This window comes from Trichosurus vulpecula, chromosome 7, assembly GCF_011100635.1.
Source record: "Trichosurus vulpecula isolate mTriVul1 chromosome 7, mTriVul1.pri, whole genome shotgun sequence".
Taxonomy (NCBI): domain Eukaryota; kingdom Metazoa; phylum Chordata; class Mammalia; order Diprotodontia; family Phalangeridae; genus Trichosurus; species Trichosurus vulpecula.
This window is the reverse complement of record NC_050579.1, coordinates 242135319-242160339: the sequence shown is the minus strand read 5'-3', so window position 1 is coordinate 242160339 and position 25021 is coordinate 242135319. Positions and strand designations below refer to the sequence as shown.

The window sequence follows — 25021 nt, the reverse complement described above, 5'->3', positions numbered from 1 at the left end:
CAAGATTTTGAATGGGGAAAAGTGAAGGCAGAGAGTAGAGAAGGAGCAGCGACTAGAAGTGTAAGAGGGGCAAAGTAGAAGAGAGTACTGTAGGAGGAGGACAGGGAGAGATGGAAGTAATAGGCGCTTGTAGACAGATGCAGGAATTTCATAGTTTTGGATCATTCAGGTAGAACACTTGTGGGTGAAAGTGAGGTTAAGGATATGACCATCCCTCTGTGTGGGACTTGAAGGAGGAGCTGAATCACTAGACTCCCTCCTCCTCACTCCATCATTTTCTGCCACAGCTTGTCCTGGACTCGCCCTCCCTCCATTTTTCTGACTAAAACACCTTCCCTGACCACAACCTCCCCTTTGGTTTTGTGTCGGCCTTTAGAAAATAAGTTCCTTGAGGGCATAGACTAGCACTTAGCACAGTGTTGATGCAGGTTGTGATACTTTTCATGCCTTTGTTCTTTGCTGAGATTGATAAACTGGGAAGCAGTTCAAGAGGATATCAGCATACAAACGGAAGTCCTCAGTTAAAAGGGCAGAGTTTGGGGTATGAAGGTAGAGAACCAGGTACTGAACTTGAGAAAAGAGAGAGAATGCCCAGGTATCGCTTTCATTGGATCTCGAGAGGGTTATATATTTGGTTGGAGTTGTGGTTGTTGTAATGACATCGTGACGATGTGTCTTGACTTGCATGAATTTGACATAAATGAGGCAGAAATGCACAAAGTTATCAGCTTTGCTCTCTCCTCCTGAGTCATCAGAGTCTGAGCTAAAAGGCACTAAATGAAGCACGCTTACTACTCTACCTCCACTTCACACAGTGTCTGGGAGCATGAGAAAATGTACATCCAATACCAGAGAGTGTGGCTGAGAATGCAGGATTTTCGGTATGCGAGTTGATGGAGGCAGTGTGAGAACAATGGAAAGGAAGGGTTGAGTCGGGTGGTAACACTGAAGAAATAAGGATGACATGGATGGGCATAAGGAAGTTGGAAGGGGGGACTAAAGAAGGAGCTTTGATGTGGGCAGTGCAGCATCTCTGGGATTCTTAGTCCATCCACATGGCAGTAGATTGTCATATCCTATCTAGTAGCAATGGTAATATTGATTTGATTTTTATTTTCTGAACAAGTGGTGAAATAGTGTAAAGGGAGGGTATGATTACTTGGGAGGGCGGCAGACCAGTGTGTTTGCCTCCCTTTATGTCCTCAGACCTCAGCACAGTGCCCAGCATGTAGCCAGTGCTTAATAAATGCTTGTTAAATCAATGAGCATTTATTAAGCACTTAATATATACTGGGGATTATGCTAAGGGCTGGGCATAAAAAGAAAGACAACAAGCAGTATTTGCCCTGTAGGAGCTTACATTCTAATGAGGAGACAGCATATGTAAATCAGAACATACTAGATAAAAACTGTAATTGGAAGGCAACATTAAGAAGGATTGGCAGTAGAAGCTGGGGGGGGGCAGGGAGAAGGGGGGAAGGGGAGGGACCAGGAAAAACAGTGCTTAAACTGAGTCTCGAAAGAAGCCAGGGATTCTAAAAGTCAGAGGTTGGGATGAAGAGCCTTCCTGGCCTAGGTATCAGGCAGTGAAATGGCATGGAGTGGGAGATGGGGGTAGTGTGGAAGGAAGATTAGAAAAGTAGGAAAGGGCCAAGTTTTGAAAAGCTTTAAATGCTAAACACAGGTCTTTATACTTGATCGTAGAAGTTAACAGTGAAACTTTAGACATTTTTTTTAGCAGAAGAGTGACATGTTCGGACCTTTGATTTAGGGAAATCACTTTGGCAGATGAGTATGGAGTAGAGTGAGACTTGTGGCAGGGAGACCAGTTAGGCTATTCCAGTAGTCCGAGTGAAATATTGAGGTGTGCGAGTTGAGAAAAGAAGATGTATGTGTGAGATGTTATGTTATAGAGAAACTGATTGGATATGTGGGTTGAGCAAAAGAGAGGAGTCAAGGATAACTCTGAGGTCACAACCCTGGGTTACTGGGAGGATGGTGGTAATAAGGTAGTTCAAAAGAGAGGGGGCTTCAGAAAAATACTGAGTTTGTTTTGGACATGTTGAATATGAGATGTCTTTAGGACATCCAGCTGAAATGTCCAACAAGTGATTGATCATATAGAACTGGAGCCCAGGAGAGAAACTAAGGCTGAATAAAAAGGTCTGGGAGTCACCTGCATAGAGATGATAATTGAACCCATGGGAGCTCATGAACTCATCTAGTGAGAGAAAATGGAGAGAAAAGAAAAGAGAGTCCAGGACAGAGCCTTGGGGGATACCCACAGTTAGTGAGTATGACATGGATGAAGACTTAACAAAAGAAAGAGAAAGGAGCTGTCAGGTAGATAGAAAAAGAGTCTCCCTAAGAGGAGAGTGTTCACATCTCTGCCTTGACTATGTCCATTTGTTCCAGGGGGATGGCTGGCTAGCTATACTGGATTGAGGTGAGATTTTATTTATCCTTAGCCCACAACCTGGGCAATTCTGCCCCAGAGAGAATCCCAGAACAGAGTAGATCCACTCAGCTGTCAGACTTTCATAACATCTCTTGTATATGTCCCCTTCTCTACTCTGACACTGGTGCAAGGTCCCCATCCCCTCATGCATGCTTTGACTATTGCAGTAGTCTGGTCTCCTTGCCTCCAATCTCTCCTTACTTCAGTCCATCCTCCACTCAGCTGCCAAAGTGATCTTCCTATGAAGCCTAAGTCTGTATCACCTTCCTAGTCAATAAACTCCAGTAGCTGTCTATAGCTTGTTTGTATATAATTGTCTATATGTTGTTTTCTCATTAGGCTGGTGACCTTTCTGAGAACAAGGATTATTTTCTTGTCTGTCTAATCCCAGCATGCAGCACAATGCTTGGCAACTTAGTAGGCACTTAAAAAGTGCTTTTTTGACTTGATTCGACTTGGTGCAGGCCTTCATTACCTCATTTCTGGATGATTCCAATAGCTAGTTGGTTTCCCTGCCTCAAGTCTCTCCTCCTCCACTTTATTCTTTGCTCAGCTGCCAAAGTGATCTTCCTAAAGCACACGTCACTTATCTATTTAATAAACTCCAGTGGTTCATTATTACCTCTAGGATCAAATATAAAAGCTTCTATTTGATTTTGAAGCCTTTCTACTTCTTCCTATCTTATCTGTCCACTTTTCTTATGTTTCACTCTCTTCCATTTACCCTGTGATCCATTGACACTGGCCTGGATATTACACACAACCCTCCACCCCTAAACTCTGCCTTTTCACTAGCTGTCCTTCATGCCTTGAGTACTCTACCTTTTCACTTCTGCCTTCCAGCTTCCCTGTCTTCAGGACTTAGCTCAAATACCCCTTTCTGCAGAAGGCCTTTCCTAGTACCCCAACTACTAGTGCCTTCTTTCTGAGATGATCTCCCGTTTTCACAGTATATATTTTATATGGACCTAATTGTTTGCATGTTATCTCCCCCAATAGACTTTGAGCTCTTTGAGAGCTGCGACTGTGTTTTTTATTTTCTTTGATCCCCAGCACTTAGCACAGTGCCAGACGCATGATAAATGCTTAATAAATACATATTGACTGCCTGAAGTACTTCCAAGCTGAAAAGATTTCATTGCAGACCTGGTTATGGACTGTCTTCTGAGGATCAGCCTAAGTTTGAATCAGCAGATTTGTCAAACATCTATTCACCAGCCTACCAGGTGCCTGGCACTGTGCTATTCTCTGGGGATACAAAGACTAAAACAACACAGACCCTGTCCTCCAAGAGTTTACATTCTTTTGGCCACAAATTGATGAATTTTTTTTCAACTATAGCATTAAGATTATTTAGTTAGGCAGAAGAAGCTCTCTCACCAGTGAATTCATAGGTCCATGAAGTGTTGAGGAAAATAGAGCTGACATAAAATGATGGGATTCAGAGCTGGCAGGAACTCGAGAGGCCATGTAGTCCAGCCCCTTTATTTATAGATGAAGAAACTAGGGCCACATAGATCAAGTGATTTGCCAGTATGAACCCTATTTCCCCCCTCTTAAAAGAATCTCACTTTTCGTGTTTCTTGGGATGTAGAGTCTTTGGTTTTCCTCTTCGTTGTGAATCATTGACCAGTGTGCTTAATTTGGGTTCAGAAACATGCGTCAAACCCTTACATATTCAAAAACATTTAGAGCAGCTCATTCTTGGATGCAAACAATTAGAAACAGGGGTCAGGGAACCATCATTTGAGGAGTGACTGAATTATGGTATATACATGTGAATACTATTGTACTGTAAGAAATGATTGAAGGAACCAAAGACAGCTAGGATAACTTGTACAAACTGATGCAGAGTGAACAATTTATACAGTATAAAGTGACGAAGAACAATTTATACAATGATAATATTGTAAAGACAAATTACTTTGAAAAGATTAGGAACTCTAATCAATGCAATGTCTAATTATTATTCCAGAAAACTTGTGATAAAAACATGCTGTCCTCTTCCTGGACTCAAAGTGAAGGTTAAGACATATTTTTTTGGACATGGCCAGTGCAGAAATTTGTTTTGCTTAATTATATGTGTTTGTAACAGGGATTTTGTTTTTCTTTCTCATGGAGGAGGAAGAGGATGGGAGTAAAAAAGGCAGATTTTAGTTGTTTTTTTAAAAATAAAGCTTAATTTAAAAAAAATAAACATGAGTCAATACAGTTTCCAAGGTTGACTGTATTTTAGGAATCTCTTTAAGAAAGTAGTGGGGTGGAATGTGCTGTTAATTTGGAGCTGCCCCAAAGATCAAGAATGGTTATGGCCCTTTAAAAATGGAATTCTAGGTGTGCTATTCACTATAAAGGCATTCTACCTGTTTGAGAGTACGAGAAGGCAGATATGTCTGGTAAGTCTCTGAAACCTTTGGAGGATGGATACCAGAGTTCCTTGAAATTTACAAGGAAAAGTCTTTCAAGTCAGATTTTAACCATCAATGTTTATTTGGAGTGACATTCAGGGAGGGAGGAAGGGAAGAGGATGACTTTTAGTTCCATCTGATATGATTAAATTGTCTATTCTTTTATCATGCCATCTGGGAGCACATCCAGCTGGCTACTTTGTCCAAGAAGTAGGAAAAGCTCTCTGTACCTGACAGGGCTTTTCCTAGAAGGCGAGAAGTCTTTTCCATTTGGAAAAGGCACTTAATGGAGGCTCTTAGGTAGAGGATGGCATTATTCCCCATTTGGCTCCAAGTGGAGTCATTTGGCCTTTAAGGCATTCTCACTACTTAGGCTTAACTAGATAGGGGTAAGAAGTGAGGTGGGCAAGGGAGGAAGTGGGTTTTACAAAACTGTTTTGGAATAGTCTGTATTAGTGTAATTTTTCTTAATAAATTTGCATCTTGAGGTTGCTTGTTAGGCAAATGCTATTTAAAATTAGACATTAAATACAAAGAAATCTAGTTTAGAGGATCATAAGATTTAGAGCTTAGTGAGACCCTAAAGTTATCATGTTTAACCCCTTTATTTAAAAGGTAAGGAAACAGGCTATAAAAAGTTAAATGACTTCATTTAAGATCAAATAGTTAATAATGAGTAGTAGAGCCAGGAAGTTGAAACCAAGTCTTCTGCCTCTATATCCATTTCTCTTTCCTGATATACTGGCCTGTCATTTAAATTCTTAGAAGTGATAGAGGGACACTATGAGATCGGATCATGTCTTATATGCTAACTGAGCTAGGTCAGAATTGGCTTTCTCTTCTTGCGTTTACTGATGATGGGGTGGGAGGCATTACTTATCCAATGGTATATCCAAACCCGTATAATCTCCAGCACGCATATCTTTAAAATGGGGCCCGATTTCAGGAATAAGATTAGCAGGATTCTGTTTTGTGCCCTATTCAAAACTATTTCTGGATATATAGGAAATTGACTCAAATATCTCTGCCTAATAGTTGAAGTCACAAGAGTTTGGTTTTTTGCTTTTCCCATCTTTGCCCTTCAGAATTTGTCATGTCCATCACCACAAAGGGGTCTCTGCCTTAGCTTTCCTGCTCAGGGTCTCCACTACTAATAGCAGATGTTCCTTTTTCATGATTTCCCCTCACTCTCTCCAGCCTCCTTGCTGTGTGCCTAGAGAAAAGAAGCCCGAGCTCACATTCCCAGCCCTTGAATCCCTTAGCGGAATTAACTTAGTAGCAGAATTAACTACCTACCTAAGAGCAGAAAGGAGCCCCCAGAGAGCTACTTACCCCTTCTAGGGCTGTCCTTGGGGATGCTCTGTGGTCCTTGTGCAGGAATGAGCGGTTACTTCTGTGCCTCATCTCTAAAGGAAAGAGATAACGTGAGGAGTTAGGGAAGGAGGTTTAGCTGGTGGGAAATTTTTGTTTGTTTTTAAGGGGAAAAAAGCCCATTCTGAATCAATTCTCCTTACTGCCTTGGTACACCTCCTCAGCATTTCACTCCTTCCTAACTGCCATTCACAACTGCCCTTTCCAACTGCCACAGAACCCTTGCCTCTGGTATTCTGTGATGTAAATTATTCCATGCACTGCTTGAAGTGGGCACAGAGCACCGTTGCCACGTGTGCGAGTGTTAGTGTAAGTTTATAGGACCTGAGACTGGGGAGGGGGAGGCTTGGGTAGGATTTTGAACTTACACAGTTTTCATCATTTTGGCTAACGCATGGTAATGTGATCATTTAGTGTTGGTAGGCGACTTTTAGCTTATGCTTTAAACATTTAGGGGAGGTGCTGGTGAGTATCTTTCCAGAGGTTTTTCTCCCCGACACATTCACGCATACCCAGTATCAGGATTTGTGTCCTAGAACATGGATTGGATGGAATTGAAGACTTGGCAACACTGTTGTGAGGGACAGATGATGAAAATGTGGGACCGAGCTTCCCGTAGCTGCTTCGAGTTTGGGGATATCTATGCTTTTTCTCCCTTGCTCTTTGAAATCACTCAGAATATGGTGAGGATGAGCTATTATTCTCTGTTTTCCTTAAGAAAGTAAAGAAAAGGGTCACTATTCAGCATGCGCAAAAATGCCCTGTCCTAAGATGAAAAGGCTATGTGTATCCATAAGACTTTTCTAAAATAAAAGTTAAGAGATTGTTTTCTGTCGGAGCTCATTGTAGGAAAGTTTACAGTTTAGGCTTACCAGCCTCTGAATTTAGAGTTTGTTGTTTGACTCACTCTGTCTTCACCAGGGGATGGACCATCTCCAACTGTCTTAAGCTCTTTATTACTGACTGCATGTGACTTTATTCTCTATTGATTTAACAATATTTATTTTTAAGTAATAAGGATTTAAATAAAATATTTTCTATAACAATTATTATAAAATCAGAGGATTAAAATCTTTTTTAAATGTTCCCAGTCTTATTGGGTAAAAATGTCATCTGAACGGTATAGTTTTAGGAAAGTATATTTACATGTTAAAACTGCATTGATACTGTTGCCTTTTATTTGATTTTGATGAAACATCAGCCCTTTCCTTTTCGTTGTAGTTGTCATGGATGATGATGATGACTCGTGTCTCCTTGATCTTATTGGGTAAGCTTCCCATTTAGAAATGAGCAAAACATAGCTAGTTGTGTAAGATCAACCACATTAACAAGTCTAGTGTTTGGGTTACAACATTCTGGATGCTTTAAATGTGAAATACTCTTAATGATCACTCATTTACTGCCTTAAAAGAGGAACCAGGTATTGGCCAAAACAAAAACAAAAAAAGATGTATACAGTGCTATGAAATTGAAGACAGAGTATAAGACACATAAAAATATAGAGAGGCATCAGTGGGAAGAATGTCTTATAAAAATAAAGTTTTCTTTTCTTAGTGGAAGTTAATCTTGAAAGACAGTGATTCATTGTTTTATTTCATTTTTTTTCTTCTTTTTCTCCCCTTTTTTGTTTTTTAGAGACCCACAGGCATTGAACTATTTTCTACATGGACCTAGTAGCAAATCTGTATGTATTATTTTAGAACTTCAACTCACATAAACTTTGTTAATGGTTTCACTTAAAGTAACCATCATTTTGCCAAATCTGTACCTTTTCAGAGCACTGACGACTTGACTAATGCAGGGTATTCTGCAGCCAACTCAAATTCAATTTTCGCCAACTCTAGTGTAAGTATCAAGAAATGAACAGCTCTTGAATGCCCCATGCATGCCAAAGGCAGTTAAGATTTCCTGTCTTGCTGTTAACACTGTATCGGACTTTTGCTGCTTTTACTTAGTGAGATTCTAGATCCTTCTCTTGTGAAGTATGTAGAAATTTTCCACTGTTAACAACCAAATGAAATAGTCTCGAATGAGATTTCCTTTGTCAGCTTTCTAAGCTTTCAATTTTGTCTGTCCCAAATGATTTGGCGACATTGTGACCTTGGCAAGTCATAAAGAAATGTTTCTAAAGTCTTACTCCCATACTTCAAGGCCCTGATGGTTGCATGCCCTGCCCTGTCCCCTTCCCCATCTCCCAGCCCCCGCCTCAGTTTAGATGCTCCTTCTACCAGTGACAACTACAAGTCCTTGATACCTTAATAAACGCTCTTCATGAGTTGCTATGACTATAGAAAATTCATCACCTAGTAGCCAGTCTTCTGGTGGTGAGCCTCTCTACTTTTAGCGAAGTTTATCCTTTAAGGGGAGGGATTCTGGCTGTCTATTAGATCTTGAAGCCTTTTAAGCTTGTAGGCCCCTGCCTAAACCCTGTTTTGCAAAAGTCAGCATCATCTTTGTCAGCATCAGGGACTAGGGCTTAATGGCACCCACTTTCTCATTACTGAATAAATTCTATACTTGATTTATTAAATATTATCCTTATTACTAATTAAAATTTATTACAAGTCTTAAAACAGAAATGGTACATTTAATATAGAATTTTAACATTTTAGATGAAACAATCACTTAGTTATCCACATATCCTGATAGTAATTCCAAGTTAATTTTTCCAAGACCTTAAATTACTTAAGTTTCTCAGCTACCTTGACTCTTTCTGAGTCTAAGATTATTACTACAGTAGTATACTATGATTACATAGCTCATTATGTAATATTTGCCAGATCATGCCACCCAGTGATAAGCTTGAATAAAATTGAATTTTGCCTGTATCCTATGGGATCAGTCTTATTGTATTACAGTCACATCTCATATAGTAAAGATCTGGTATAAAATCGTTAAGTATATAAGGTCCTGTCCATCAAGACCAACATTTAATGGTATGTATTACACCTGCCGCTCTCACATGGATACTGCATCTGCTGATTCATTCATTCAGAAATGTTTACTGAATGTCTTCTGTACAAGGGACAAATGAAATGCCAGTGTGAAAGATGATTTTGAGTTTTCATCTCATAGGTTTATATTTCCTGTCTGTACACATTGGCCAAATGGGGTATAATCACCTGTGTAATTCTTCATTATTGAACCCATGGATTTCAGCTTTGATGATCTCAAATGAAATCTTCAATATTGGCCTCATGTCTTATTCACCTGGATTTTTCTACTAAGTCCTAAGGTGGTAACAGTCACTTGACCTACATCAGTTCCATTCTGTGATGACTGAACAGTATTTTAACTCCCCTCTTTATCACTCAGCCAGTCCCAGCTCTCTATTATTTTCCCCTTCCTGATTCTTGACATCATCTAGCATTTACCTCTTTCCTTCCTCAGCTTACTGGCTATAAAAGGGTACAACCTTTACTGAATAGACTCTTTGTCTTTCTGTCCCTTAAAAAAACAAAGACTTATTTTAAATATCACTTGACTTCATAGCTTTGTTTTTTCTGTCATTCTTTGCCTTAATTTTTTAATTCCTGGTTGTCGTGACAAATACTGTGCTGAAAAATCATATGTATAATATATAACATCGAAAAGTGTCTTAAAGCCATTTTTATATGTGTCTCCAATTAAGCTTCACCCCATAAGAGCATAGGCTATCTTCTATTTCTTATATCCTTATCACACAGGGGCATATGGTAAATGATGACTCTGACTTTTCAATACTAAAGTGGGTACTTAGGTGGCTTTTGAAAATCTCAAAAAACTACTCATTTTCAAGCAGCCAAATGGCCATTAACTCACTGTGTGACAGAAGCAGATTTCATCTGAACAAGTCTTTCCTGGAGTAGGCGGGGATACAGGTGTACTTTTCCATGACCGTTGATCCTGGGGAGCTACCACTTTGGCCTGTGTCTGAGAAAATCTGGGAGACTGGACATTCTGGGGTCCCCTTGGGTCATTATTTGTGGCAGGTGTACTTTGACCTGAGACCCATACTGGATCCCTTACAGAACAACTACTGGGAGCTTCCAGGACTGACTTGGTCCCCATGGTCCTTAGGACTGGGGATGACTTTTGCTGACTCCTGGACATTCATACACATCTGCAGGTCAGGTGTGGGCCAGCGCTAATGTGTTGCAATTTCAACAACTACTTTATGCTTCTACTTCAAAAAAATGGGGTTGAGTAGCCCTGAGTTAATTTATACTATGTAAAGCTTATTATATTTTACTAGTCAATGAAAGGAGTCAGAAAATATTGGAATGCTGCATTTTAGATACCACTACCATAGCAATAAAGCAGCAGAATTTTAAAAATCAACAACTTAGCCTTTAGTTCTTTGTGAAAAAGAACAGCTATTTTATTTATTCGTATACATGGAACAGTAAGATGGATTTTGAAATGTTTTTGTGTAGCTATTCTAATAGAATAAATAGTTCTTTAACTCCCAATATTTGGTTTGGATATTAACCTCTAGGAGATTTTATATAACGTACATAATTATGTCCAGTGCTTTGGTATAGTAGTAAAATATGGCTGTTGTCCCATGTTATAGAGGTTTGTAATTAAAATGTTTCAATGTGTGAGTGTGTTAAGGAGTTAGAAGTGGCCTGTAACATTCTGTATGTTCTTTCAGAATGCAGATCCTAAGTCATCTCTCAAAGGTGTGAGCAGCCAGCTTGGAGAAGGATCTAGCGATGGACTCCCACTTTCAAGCAGCCTTCAGTTTCTTGAAGATGAACTTGAATCCTCTCCTCTTCCAGACCTCAGTGAGGACCAACCTTTTGACATTCTCCAGAAGTCCTTGCAGGAGGCCAATATCACTGAACAGACTTTGGCAGAAGAGGCTTATTTGGATGCCAGTATAAGTTCTAGCCAACAGTTTGCACAAGCTCCGCTTCATCCTTCTTCATCAGCATCCTTTACTCAGGCTTCTAATGTTTCTAATTACTCAGGTCAGACGCTGCAGCCTATAGGAGTGACTCACGTGCCTGTCGGAGCATCATTTGCAAGCAATACAGTGGGTGTGCAGCATGGCTTCATGCAGCACGTGGGAATCAGTGTGCCCAGCCAGCATTTGTCTAACAGCAGTCAGATTAGTGGTTCTGGTCAAATACAACTCATTGGTTCATTTAGCAATCAGCCTTCCATGATGACCATTAATAACCTTGATGGATCTCAGATCATATTAAAAGGCAGTGGGCAGCAAGCATCCACAAATATGAGTAGTGGACTCCTGGTTCACAGACAGACTCCTAATGGCAACTCATTGTTTGGAAACTCCAGTTCAAGTCCAGTAGCACAGCCTGTAACTGTTCCATTTAATAGCACAAATTTCCAGACATCTTTACCCGTGCATAACATTATCATACAGAGGGGCCTTGCACCAAATTCAAATAAAGTCCCAATTAATATCCAACCAAAGCCTATTCAAATGGGTCAGCAAAACACATACAATGTGAACAATTTGGGAATTCAACAGCACCATGTGCAACAAGGGATTCCTTTTGCCCCTGCAAGCTCACCCCAGGGCTCCGTAGTGGGTCCACATATGTCTGTGAATATTGTGAATCAACAGAACACAAGAAAATCAGTTGCCTCACAAGCAGTGAACAGCACGGGGGGTAGTATTGTCATCCACTCACCCATGGCACAGCCTCATGCACCCCAAAGTCAGTTCCTCATTCCCACAAGCCTCTCTGTCAATTCAAACTCAGTACACCATGTCCAGACCATCAATGGGCAACTTCTTCAGACTCAGCCTTCCCAGCTGGTGTCTGGTCAAGTGGCTTCCGAGCATGTCATGCTCAACAGGGGTTCCTCTAATATGCTTAGGACCAACCCATCATATTCGGGGCAAATGCTAAACAACCAGAATACTGCTGTCCAACTCGTGTCTGGACAGACATTTACAGCATCTGGTAACCAAGTGATAGTCAATCACACACCTTCTCAGATTGTTGGTGGACAGATGCCCTTGCAGCAGGCATCGCCAACCGTGTTACATTTATCACCTGGCCAGAGCAATGTCTCCCAAGGCAGGCCAGGCTTCCCAGGACAGTCTGCTGTCACAAGTGTTTCTGCCCCTGGTCGGTTCACAGTTGTCAGCTCCTCCAGCACAGCCCTTCCTAACCTTGGACCCTCAGTCCAGTCAGCAACATCTGCAGCAAACTTCAATGGAGACCAGCTACCCCAGCCCAACCGGACTTCGGGGCCAGCCAGTGTGTCTCATCGTCTTCCAGTTTCCTCATCCAAATGTACTGGCACCTTCGGTAGCACCCCAGGAGGAGGGACCCAGCCCCAGGTCTCCTTTTGCCAGGTACGAGTCACTGTCTGGTATAGGAAATAAATGGTATAGGAAACCAAGTGGTGCATGACAGCTTGACCCCTGACCTCTGTGCAGTGAATAGAATGTGTCTTTGATTATTGATTCCCAGATTTTTAGATGATATTTTTAGGCTTACATGAGTTGTGGGTGTTTTATTTGCTTTTCTTTTGTGTTTAAAATTGCTTTGGATTTAAGGTCTCTGGGGCAGAAATGGGAAGAGCAGAAAAGAAGTTTTTGACGATCTTCATGGCTAACCACTTAAGAGTCAAACCAAGGGAAGTAATGGGTACGAGAACCTGAAGATAGTCAGGGGCGTGGTGATAGAATTATTTATTTATTAAGTACCTGTTATGTGCTAGGGACTGTTTTAGGTACTGAGAATATAAGTATATAAGTGAGATAATTCCTACTCACAGAGAGCTTACATTTTCTAGTGGGGAAGATAATAAGTACATATAAAAATATATATATAGCATAAGAATAGAGTTAATAAATATAAATGTATACAAAGTTGTTAAATTCAGAGTAATTTGGAAATGAAAGAACTAGCATTTGGTGGAGCTACGGAAGGTTTCATGAAGAAGATGGTGCCCAAGTTATATCTTAAAGGAAAAGAAGGACCTCTGTTAGAGGTAAGAAAAGAGTACATTACAAGCATCAGCGGAGACCATTAGAGAAGCATGGATGTGGCCTTTGAAGTGTCATCTGTGAGAAACAGCTGGCTTAGCTGGATTGCAGAGTACCCAGTCAGGAACAACAGTGTTCAGTGAGGCTGGAAAGATAGGCTGGAGACAGATTACGTAGGGCATTAAAAGCTAATCAGAGGAGTTTGATTTTAATCCACAAGGCAGTAAGAAAGAAGAGACTGGAGTCTGTTGAGTAGAGAGTCACATGGTCAGATCTATATTTAAGGAAAGTTACTTTAGCAGCAGCGTGTAGGGATGGGATGGCCTGGAGTGGAGAGAGACTTGAGTCAGGAAGGCTGTTAAAATAATGTAGAAGTGGTGAGGGCCTAAATTAAGGTGGTAGCTTTCTAGATGAAGAGAAGGGATCAGCTGCAAGAGATGATACAGAAATAGAAATAGCAAGATTTGACAAGCAGTTGGATACGTGGGATGAGAGAGAGTGAGCATTGTGTCCTCTGAAGGGACAGTGGTGCCTTTGACAGAAATAAGGAAATTGGAGGGAGGCACTGACTTAAGGAGAAGGATAAGAAGTTCAGTTTTAGGCATGTTGAATTTAAGTCCTCTCTGGGATATCCAGTGTGAAATGTCCAGTAGGCAACTGGTGATCAGGGATTGACGCACAGTGGAGAAATGGGCTGGATATATAGCTATGGTGATCATGTGCGCAGAGATGAAAATCAAACCCATGGGAGCCGATCAGGTCAGCAAGAGAGAGCATCTACAGAGAGAAGTAAAGAGGGCACAGGATGGAAGCGTGGGGAATTCCCACATTAGAGTGTATGATGTGGATGACAGGCCAGCAAAAGAGACCAAGGAAGGATACGTTAGGTGGGCAAAGAGAAAAGCTGTGGACTGGAGAAAGGGATTTAAGATGGAGAAACTCTGCTGTTGGATTGTGCTATAAAAATGTGCCTTGCCCTCCTCATGTGCTGTGTTCTGGTGAACTTTTGGAATTAGTCTGGCCGATTGAGATCCCACGGGCGAAAAGGTCTTTTGGTTTAATGCATTGTCTCCACGAAGTTTTATACTTTAACCATTTGTGACATATGGTTACTGATCCTTTTAAAGTTTTCCGGAGAGGAGACCTCAGAAACTTGTTGCTATATTAAATTCTTATGACAGACTTTAGTCTCATCAAAGTCACTGTTGTAATTTAAACCCATTTCTCTCATTCATTGAAGATATACAGTAAAATGCAGTGAATGTGGTACAGTAAAACTGTAACATTAACTGGAATGCTCAAAGACTGGAGTGTTCTAGTTAAATCAACATTTTAGTTAAGAAAGGGTAACAAAAACCCCATTTTAACAATCTTTCCAAAATATGGAAGTTTTCTGTCTTACTATGTGACTTACTGTATGTTTTACTATATGCACAAGACAATTGAACCTTCAGTGATTACGAATTTTGCAGAAATGATCATTATTCTGAACATCCGTTTTCTGGGGATGGGGGCAGTAGGCATTTATATAATGCACGCTGTGTGTGCCGAGTATTGTGTTGAGCAAAAGATCTCATTTGATCCTCACAACAACCTTGCAACATAGGTGCTGTTATTCGCCCCTTTTTACACTTGGGGAAACTGAGGCAAACAGAGGCTAAATAACTTGCTAGGGGTCACCCAGCTAGTAAGTGTGTGAGGTCACATTTGAACTTAGGTCTTCCTGACTCCAGGCCCAGTACTCTACCCACTATGCTACCTAGCTTCCCCCACAGTAGCTGTTCTAAAATGTTTCCTGTTTTCCCTAGTCCCAGCCCCCAGCCACCCAGCAAATGATCTTTCCTTTTAATTTTCCTGAGTTCAAGACTACTGGCTATAAACTACCTAACAAATCTTAGCATATGTATATGCTCATCTTCTTAACCTCCTAGTTTTTTTTATTTTTTATTTTTAGTTTACAACACTTAGTTTTACATATTCTTGAGTTTCAGATTTTCTTCCCTTCCCCCTTCCCCTCCAAGATGGCATGTAGTCCGATATAGATTCTATATAAACCTTCACATTAAACTTATTTACACAATATTAACCTCCTAGTTTTTAGGGAAGTGTATCCATCATTTCTAAGGTAAACCCATCAGGTCCCTAGATCGCATTATTTTCTGACTTACCCCTTTCTTTTCCAGCATATTCAATTTCTCCCTTTTCCTGGGCTCCTCCTCTTTTGTCTTCAAAAAGCCAACACTTTTTTTTTAATTTGCACTGCCAAATTTAGATTCCTCTGTCCTCCATTTCACTATCAAGCTTAAAAGATGTAGATAGATATACACATAGATAGACAGACAGACAGATAGATGGGTAGATAGATACAAAACTTGTTGCTTCCATCCTCCCTACCCATTTTCTCCTTTTAATGATCCACACTCTGGAAAATTGCCAGTGACTTTTTTCCCCTCCAAATTCAGTTTGTCCTTCATCTTTAACATCTCTGTAACTTTTGACACATACACATATATGACGTGTATCACACACACACACACACACTTTAGCCATTTCCTAGTCAATGAGTACCTATTCTGTAGTTATTTGCTAGTAAAAACTGCCATACCTTTCTTTCTTCCTCTGATCTCCTTGGGTTACATACCCAACCACATACTTTTTCTAAAACAATAAATTATATAATTTAATGCATGTTCAAAACTTTCCAGTGACTTCTCAGTTACCTACAAGTTAGAGAACAAATTTCCCTGCAAATAGAAAATCTGCACCCCACCCCACCCCCCCATCCAAACCTGTCTACTGTTTTCCACCAGCACAGTTAGCCATGGTGATCATCTCTTTGTCTCCCCAAAACTATATTCACTCTAGACTTAAGGTTTTTCCGCTATAATTCCCTTAACTCCTTGTGGCTGCCCCCCCCCCATTCCTGGAACATCCTCCCTCATCTCTGCCTTTTACTTTTCTTAGTTTCCTTTACATCTCAGCTCAGAAGACTCTTTGCAGGAGGCTTTTCCCTATCTCCAAAGCTGCTGGTACAGATCCCTTTGGGATTACCTCCCATCTACTCTGTATATATCTTGTATTTTCCTCATTAGAATATGACCTCTGTGAGGGCAGGAACTGGTCTTGCTTTTTTTTTTTTTAAATCTCTGGTGATTAGCATAGTGCTTAGAGCCTGGTAAGCTTTAACCTAATAAATGGTGTTTTATTTTATTTTTAATTGATTGACTATAAAACCCAGGAGGGCAAAGATCATATCTTACTAAGTATCTATTATGTACTGTCATAGGTGATGGGAAAGATAAAAAGATAAATAAAATGTAATCCCTGCTTTCATGGTGCTTACCATAGCTAGGAGGTAAGAGATGGACATAAAGTAAAACATAAATTTATTGCACTGTATCCACTGGGTCCCACAACTCCACACTGTTTGCTTTACTGGCTGCCTTCTCCTCCCCCTTTCTAGCTACACACCTTCTGCCTAAGATCCATCCCTAGGCTCAACCCTGAAAAAAATAGTTATTAATAGCCAATGACTTGGGGGGATTCAGAGTTCCCCCTTTTTCTGTAGTCCTTATTTCAAACTTCCATCTCTTGAAGGACATTATTGATAATGAGATTGAATTAATTCTCCTCAGTCTTGGTCAGATCCCACCTAACTGTTGAGGGAGAAAACCCAGGGATTCAGGAATCCCGAAACTAAAGTTCCCAGGGCAAGGTGGCCTCCAGTGAATTCTTGGACCCAAGCAATCTTTAAGTCAAGTTGGCAAAAGTTTATTGTTATGCTTTTCAGCAGGCAAGAGTTCTTAGGGAACCTGCAGTCTAAAAGGGGATACAAGTTTATCTTATAGGGACACTTTGGGGTGAAACATGTGCCAAGTGTGTTAATTAATTGTTCTGGGGTGGGATTAGGGAGTGGTTAGTTCTTAAAGGAACATGCACATTTAGTGTCTACTGTGCAGGCATTTTACCCAGAGTTCACTGGGAAATAGCTCAAGGGGGCCCTACAAGAAGGTATAGTTTTGGCTGTGAAACGTCACTAAGTCAACTAACAGGGATGACTGGAAATATTCAGGCTGCTTCCATCAATGTCTTGTTAAACAAGATAAATGTAAGGGAATATACATGTGACTGTGTCTAGGATACATATCAGTAAGGTCAGTAAGTAGTAAATATCATTATGGCCCAGTGCACAGCCAATTTAGCACGTACACAGGGAGTCAGACCAATAAATTCTATACGTAGGGGCAGCTGGTTACTGTGTCAGGAGGAGAGAGAAGTATTTTGCTAGGGCATGCTGCCCTTGAACTGGAAAAGAACTGCCTGAGACCATATTTTGAGGCTAGGGAGCAATGTGATTTTAGAACTAGATGTGGTTTTGGAATTGGGGTCCAGGCACAGGCACAAGCAGAGGCTAAGGAGAAATGTAATGTTAAAAGTTAGGGTCCAAGCACAAGCAACCAAGCACTCCCATCAACCAACCTTACTAGGAATTTAATCTAAGGTTGAGAAACATATTGTGTTTTGCTCTGGTTTGGGTAGAGATAAATTCTTTGATTAGATTGCCCAAAGCTAGGAGTGGTCTGGGTGTCACTTTTTTTTTTTTTGGAGGGAGGAAGGCAGGGCAATTGGAGTTAAGTGACTTCTTGCTTGCCAAGTATGTCAAATGTCTGAGGGCACATTTGAACTCAGGTCCTCCTGACTCCAGGGCCGGTGCTCTACTCACTGCGCCACCTAGCTGCCCCCAGGTGTCACTCTTAATGTCATAATGTCACTCTTTCAGCACCTCACTGGAATGAGCCAACTTCTCATTGTAATATTCATTCTCTCATTAATTGTTAACCAGTCAAAGTTGATTGCCATCCTCTGCAACACCCACTTTTCCAAGGGCATTAGCCTGCCACCATGATCGTCTTTGGCGTTCAAGAGTGCCACTGACCTCTTTTATTAAAATGCTAGCATTATTAATAAAGTGATTACCCGGAAATTGTCTCTCCAACCTTTTAAATGTCATCACCCCTACTTTAACTCAATCCTCAGTGATTAAAATACTCCTATCCCTTCCCATCATTCCTATCCCTTCCCATCATTCCTATCCCACTGATGAGGTTTTCTTATTCTCATCCTCCTCATTTATTCCCTTCCTTCTCAACTGAACCTTCCCCCAACCCCCGTCTCCCTTTCTAAAGCTACTTATCCCTTCCCCTATGCCCTCTGAAATGCATGGGTAAATGCATGGGTCCATGGGTAATAAAATAATAGCTAGCATTTATATAACACTTTGAGGTTTGCAAAATACTTCACAAATACGGGGTCTGGACACATAGGCACAAATGCATATTTTGAAATATTTGGAATATTAACAGACCTTAGCCCCCTTGACTTCTTTTTCTGAGGTATGCTAAAGGAGCAGGTGTACTCAGTGAAAATCACAGTTGCAACACACTTGATTGAAGGCAAAAAGAGTGAATGTGCTAAAATTGACAGCAAGGTGGAGTTATAGAACGAGTTCACATGAATCTTGCAAAGCGCATCAATCTTTTCATCATAAATGATTCCAATTAGATAAAGTGTTGTTGAAAACTTCATTTCATTTCTTGAAAATATGCATTTTTGCCTATGTGTCCAGACTTTAGGAATACCCTCTGTTATCTCATTTATCCTCACAACCACCCTGTTATTATCCCCATTTTACAAATGGAGAAACCAAGGCAAGTCAGAGCTTAACCAACTTGCCCAGAGTACACAGTTAAGAAAGTAGCTGAAGGTAGATTTGAACTCAGATCTTCAGAACTTCAGATCTCAAAGTCCAGCACTCTTATCTACTATACCACCTACCTGCCTGTGGGTTACAAACTTACTTTCATCTTAAACCTTTTCCTTTCTCTTTCCATCTTCTTACCATCACTGAGACCTAGTTCCTTTTTAATGACAGCCTCCCTGGCCACCCTTTCCAAGACTGATGGTACTTTCACTCACTAGTCATGGTAGAGAAGTTGGAATATTCCTTGCACTCCATTGCCACTTCAGGCTTTCCTTTTCCCACCATCATTCAGGAACCTCTGAAATTATCTCCAGTTTGTCCTGAATTTATCTTTTTTATATGCAGTTATTTCATGTGGTCTGCCTCTTTAGACTGTGAGCTTCTCGAGGGAAGAGGCTGTCTTTCATCTCTGTGTATCCCCAGTGCTACTTATCATAAGTCTGGCACATAGTAGACAATAAATGCCTGCTGGTTTATTGATTTGTTAAGAGAAGTACAAAGGACTGTGTGTGTGTGTGTGTGTGTGTGTGTGTATGTATGTATGTATGTGTGTGTGTATATATATATATATATACACAAAAATAACTGAAGAAGAGGATGAGTAGGTCCCTCTATACTTTGCTTTGCTCAGACTAAATCTGTAGTTTTAGACCCAGTCTTGGGCACATATTTAAGGGCACTGGTAAACTGGACAGCTGCCAGAGGAGGGCACCTGGGTCAGTGAAGGGCTTCAAATTCACCTCTTTTAAGAATCCTTTGAAGGAGCCAAGGCTGTTTGGTCTTCATTTTAGTCTGGGGAAAGGAAGATTTAGAGGGAAACATGATTGCTGTATTCCTGTAGAAGGATCAGAATGGTTTTGCATGAGACCCCAGAGGGTTAAATGAGGGGCAGTTGGGAGGGAGTTAGCAGGAGGTCAATTTCTGTTCTGTATGAGGAAATAGATGATATCAAATGAGATAACATATATAAAGTGTATGTAAATGTGGGCTATCAATGCCATTGCTATTGCTTTTATTACTTAAACCCATTCCCAAGCCCTGGTCTTCCTTGGGATAATCTGAATTCCTTACCCATGGAGTTCTTAGAGGGAGGCTAGGTAGCCATTTGAGGGGTGACATTGTGTCAGAGAGCAATACTTTTTATTATTATTTCTTTAGTGTTTTAGTTTTCAACATTGATTTCCACAAGATTTTGAGTTACAAATTTTCAACCCCATTTCTACTCTCCCCCTCATTCTAAGATGGCATATATTCTGATTACCCCATTCCCCAGTGAGCCCTCCCTTCTGTCACCCCACTCTTCCCCCCCATCCCCTTTTCCCATACTTTCATGTAGGGCAGGATAGATTTCTATGCCTCATTTCCTATTTATCTTATTTCTCAGTTGCATGCAAAAGCAGCTTTTTCTTTTGAGCATCTTATTTTAAAACTTTGAGTTCTAAATTCTCTCCTCTTCCCACCTACCTGCCCTAAGAAAGCAAGCAATTCAACATAGGCCACGTGTGTATCATTATGTAAAACACAATACTCATGTTGCAAAAGACTAACTATATTTCCCTCCATCCTATCCTGTCCTCCTTTATTCAGTTTTCTCCCTTGACCCTGTCTCTTTTCAAAAGTGCTTGCTTTTGATTACCTCCTCCCCCTATCTCCCCTCCCTCCTATCATCCCCCCTTTTTTATCCCCTTCCCACTACTTTCCTGTGGGGTGAGATACCCAATTGAGTGTATATGTTATTCCCGCCCCAAGTCAAATCTGATGAGAGCAAGATTCACTCATTCCTCCTCACCTGCCCCCTCTTCCCTTCCTACAGAACTGCTTTTTCTTGCCACTTTTGTGTGAGATAATTTCCCCATTCTATCTCTCTCTTTCTCCCTCTCTCAATATATTCCTCTCTCATCCCTTAATTTTATTTCTTTTAGATATCATCCCTTCATATTCAACTCACCCTATGCCCTCTGTCTATATATATATATATATATATATATATATATATATATATATATATATATATATATATATATATATATATATGAATATTCCCTTCAACTACCCTAATACTGAGAAAGGTCTCATGAATTACACACATCATCTATCTTTCCATGTAGGAATGTAAACAAGACAGTTCAACTTTAGTAAGTCCCTTATGATTTCTCTTTCTTGTTTACCTTTTCATGCTTCTCTTGATTCTTGTGCTTGAAAGTTAAATTTTTCTATTCAGCTCTGGTCTTTTCACTGAGAAAGCTTGAAAGTCCTCTATTTTATCGAAAATCCATATTTTGCCTTGGAGCATGATACTCAGTTTTGCTGGGTAGGTGATTCTTGGTTTTAATCCTAGCTCCTTTGACCTCCAGAATATCATATTCCAAGCCCTTTGATCCCTTAATGTAGAAGCTGCTAGATCTTGTGTTATCCTGATTGTGTTTCCACAATACTCAAATTGTTTCTTTCTGGCTGCTTGCAGTATTTTCTCCTTGATCTGGGAGGTCTGGAATTTGGCGACAGTATTCCTAGGAGTTTTCTTTTTGGGATCTTTTTGAGGAGGCGATCTGTGGATTCTTTCAATTTCTATTTTACCCTCTGGCTCTAGAATATCAGGAAGTTCTCCTTGATAATTTCTTGAAAGATGATGTAATCATGGCTTTCAGGTAGTCCAATAATTTTTAAATTATCTCTCCTGGATCTATTCTCCAGGTCAGTGGTTTTTCCAATGAGATATTTCACATTGTCTTCTACTTTTTCATTCCTTTGGTTCTGTTTTAGAATATCTTGATTTCTCATAAAGTCACTGCCTTCCATTTGCTCCAATCTAATTTTTAAGCCAGTATTTTCTTCAGTGGTCTTTTGGACCTCCTTTTCTATTTGCCTAATTCTGCCTTTTAAGGCATTCTTCTCCTCATTGGCTCTTTGGAGCTCTTTTGCCATTTGAGTTAGTCTTTTTTTAAGGTGTTGTTTTCTTCAGTATTTTTTTGGATCTCCTTTAGCAATTCATTGACTTGTTTTTCTTGGTTTTCTTGCATCTCATTTCTTTTCCCAATTTTTCCTGTGCTTCTCTTACTTGCTTTTCCAAATCCTTTTTGAGCTCTTCCATGGCCTGAGACCAATTCATATTTTTCTTGGAGGCTTTGGATATAGGCTCTTTGACTTTGTTGACTTCTGGCTGTATATTTTGATCTTTTGTCACCAAAAAAAGATTCTAGAGTCTGCGTCTGCGTCCTTTTTCGCTGCTTGGCCAGTTCCCAGCCAACTAATTGGCCTTTGAGCTTTTTGTCAGGGTATGACTGCTTGTATAGTAGAGAGTGCTTTGTCCCAAGCTTTAGGGGCTGTGCTGCTGTTTTCAGAGCTACTTCTACTCCACTGTCACCGCAAGCTCTGCCACAGCAGTGCTCTTCCTCCTCGAAGAACCGTCAACCAGAATTGCGACCCAGATCCATGCAGGGCAAAGCAAGCCCTGCACTCCCGCTCCTGTCTACCGCTTGATTCCTCCCACCATGTGAGCCAGGGATTCTGGAAGCAGCTGATGCTGGAGCTCTGGAAGCAGCTACAGGAGCTTCCAGCTGCTGCTATCACCACTGTGCACCACCTCCGCCATCCCCAGGGCTGGGGCCGGACCACTTTCTAACCTAATCTAGCAGTTTTCCCACTAACCTGCTCCATTGTCTTTGGTGTTTGTGGGTTGAGAAGTCTGGTAACTATCACAGATCAATGATTCATGGCCCTAAGGCCTGCTCTGGGTCAACTTCCTGTCTGGTTTGCCCTCGTGTGGCCCATGCTGGGCTACACTCCGCTCCCAGCACCCTGTGATAGACCCTTCCCAGCGACCATTCAGGTTGTCCTGGGCTGGAGACCTGCTTCCGTCTGCTATTTTGTGGGTTCCACAGCTCTAGAATTTGTTCAGAGCCATTTGTTATAGGTGTTTGGAGGGATTTGAGCGAGAGCTTAAACAGGTCCCTGCTTTCCAGCCACCATCTTGGCTCTGCCCCTCGAGAGCAATACTTTTAATAACAGTCGAATTAGAAAACCTTGGAAGTCCCTTCTAACTGTAGTTCTTTTAAGATCATTTTTAAGAATCATTAAGATTCTTTTAAGATTATTTCTGAAGGACAGCTAGGTAGCACAATGAATAGAGCTCCGGCCCTGGAGTCGGGAGGACCTGAGTTCAAATCTGGCCTCAGACACTTGACACACTTACTAGCTGTGTGACCTTGGGCAAGTCACTTAACCCCAATTGCCCTGCCTTCCCCCCTCCAAAAAAAAAAAAAGAAAGAAAGAAGATTATTTCTGACCAGGAAGATAAGGTTTTGTGGAGAAGATGGAATTAGAGCTGAGCCTTAAACAACTGGAAAGATTTCACCTCAAGGATGAGGATGAGAATCTTCCTGGAATAAGGAACAGCATAAACAAATGAACAAAGGCTGTAAAACAAGGGCTGTTTTCAAAGGATAGTATGTAATTGAAGTTTGACTGAAGTCTCAGGTTTGTTGAGCATGGGAAAGGTAGGTTAGACCAATAGTTAGTATCCAGTGAATCATTACTGGAGGCATTTTTTTGGTAATTATTTCAATTTCTCAAAGCATATTACAGGGGAGAAATGTGGTTATTAATCATTTTGGTTTGTTGGGTTCTATTTAATCAGGTTTTATTCTATGTATATCAGGGAATTTCAAGAGGTCTTCAGAGACTGAAAGTCACTTGTTCCAACGTGAGTAGATTTCTCTTAGCCAGGTCTTAGACAGACTGTTTTAATATGTTAGCCGTTGGTAGCAAATACCCATAGGGTTAAGTGTTTCCTCTGAGTGAGAATGCTAACCTTTATATTATCAGAATTAGGACCCCCCAAAATTGGCTGTTCTTTGGAGTATAAAGGAGGAGAGAACAGGAGTGTCAGGGGTAAGTAAGGCTGCTGCCACCCAAGCAGAATGGCAGTGACTGAGACCAGGTCTTTAAAGAACATCTGCACATAGTGCATGACCGAGAGCAATACTGAGTTATCAATGCTGAGATACTAAGTATCTACACAGAGGGTATGACTAGAATATGTCAAGTTGGGGGTGTTTTCTTAGGCCTTAGATGTAAGGGAGTGGACTACAGCTGCCCTACACACTGATGCTGTGGAGAGAAAGAAAAGACCTCTCCCTGTCATACAAAGTTCTGAACTAGTACTTCTGCCCTCCTCTCTTTTTTAAAAATTGTTTCATTGATGCTGTTTGTTTTCATATTACATGTTCAGTTGGTTGTTTGGTTTTTAGAAATAGTCCTGTTTCTCTCCTGTCCTCCATTGTAACAAAGAAAAACACCCTAATAGGTTTGCCCTGTCTAACAATGATATACAAGATTGTGTACAGACTACATTCTGTCTTGGTGGTCTCTTGCCTCGCTACTTTTTTTTTTTTTGCTTTTTTTTGGCAGGGCAATTGGGGTTCAGTGACTTGCCCAAGGTCACACAGCTAGCACATGTGTCAAGTGTCAGAGGCCGGATTTGAACTCAGGTCCTCCTGACTCCAGGGCCGGTGCTCTACTCACTGCGCCACCTAGCTGCCTCCTCTTGCCTCTCTACTGAGAGAAAAGGAAATTATGTCCACAGAACCATTGAATTTAAGAGCTGGAAGAGATCTCAGTGGTCACTGAGTCTGACTCATACCTGTTCTATTATCTGTACTCCAGGATAATTATTGACTTTTAATTTGCTCAGAAATTATTGGGGTTTCTTTTAGTTTACATTGTTGTAACCATTGCGGTTAATATTCTTCTGGTCCTGTTTTCGGTTCTATAGGCTCCCATTTATCAGTTGATGTAAATCTTCCCATGTTTCTGAATTCCTTGTATTCATCATTTCTTATGGCAAAATAATATTCTGTTACATTCACATACCACAGTTGGTTTAGGCTGTTTACTAATTGATGGGCACCCTTGTTATTTCCAGTTCTTTATTACCACAAAAATTGTTAACTATATTATTGTATTTTAATCTAAGGCATTGGTATACAAGGTAAAAAGTAATAAGACTGAACTGGTAACTTCTTTCTCATTAAATAACAAAACCTTTGTAACAAATATGTATAGTCAAG

At 40.6% G+C, this 25021-nt stretch overlaps 1 protein-coding gene across 1 annotated transcript in view; it reads left to right on the top strand.

Annotated features, from left to right (window-relative positions):
- The first annotated feature begins 7463 nt into the window (after positions 1-7463).
- Positions 7464-25021, top strand: part of BICRAL (BRD4 interacting chromatin remodeling complex associated protein like) — a 38962-nt gene continuing 21404 nt past the window's right edge. The window contains exons 1-4 of the mRNA XM_036765833.1: positions 7464-7504; positions 7873-7921; positions 8014-8082; positions 10874-12556. Of these exons, the coding sequence (XP_036621728.1) occupies positions 7464-7504; positions 7873-7921; positions 8014-8082; positions 10874-12556 (1842 nt within the window). The remainder of the gene's footprint in view (positions 7505-7872; positions 7922-8013; positions 8083-10873; positions 12557-25021) is intronic.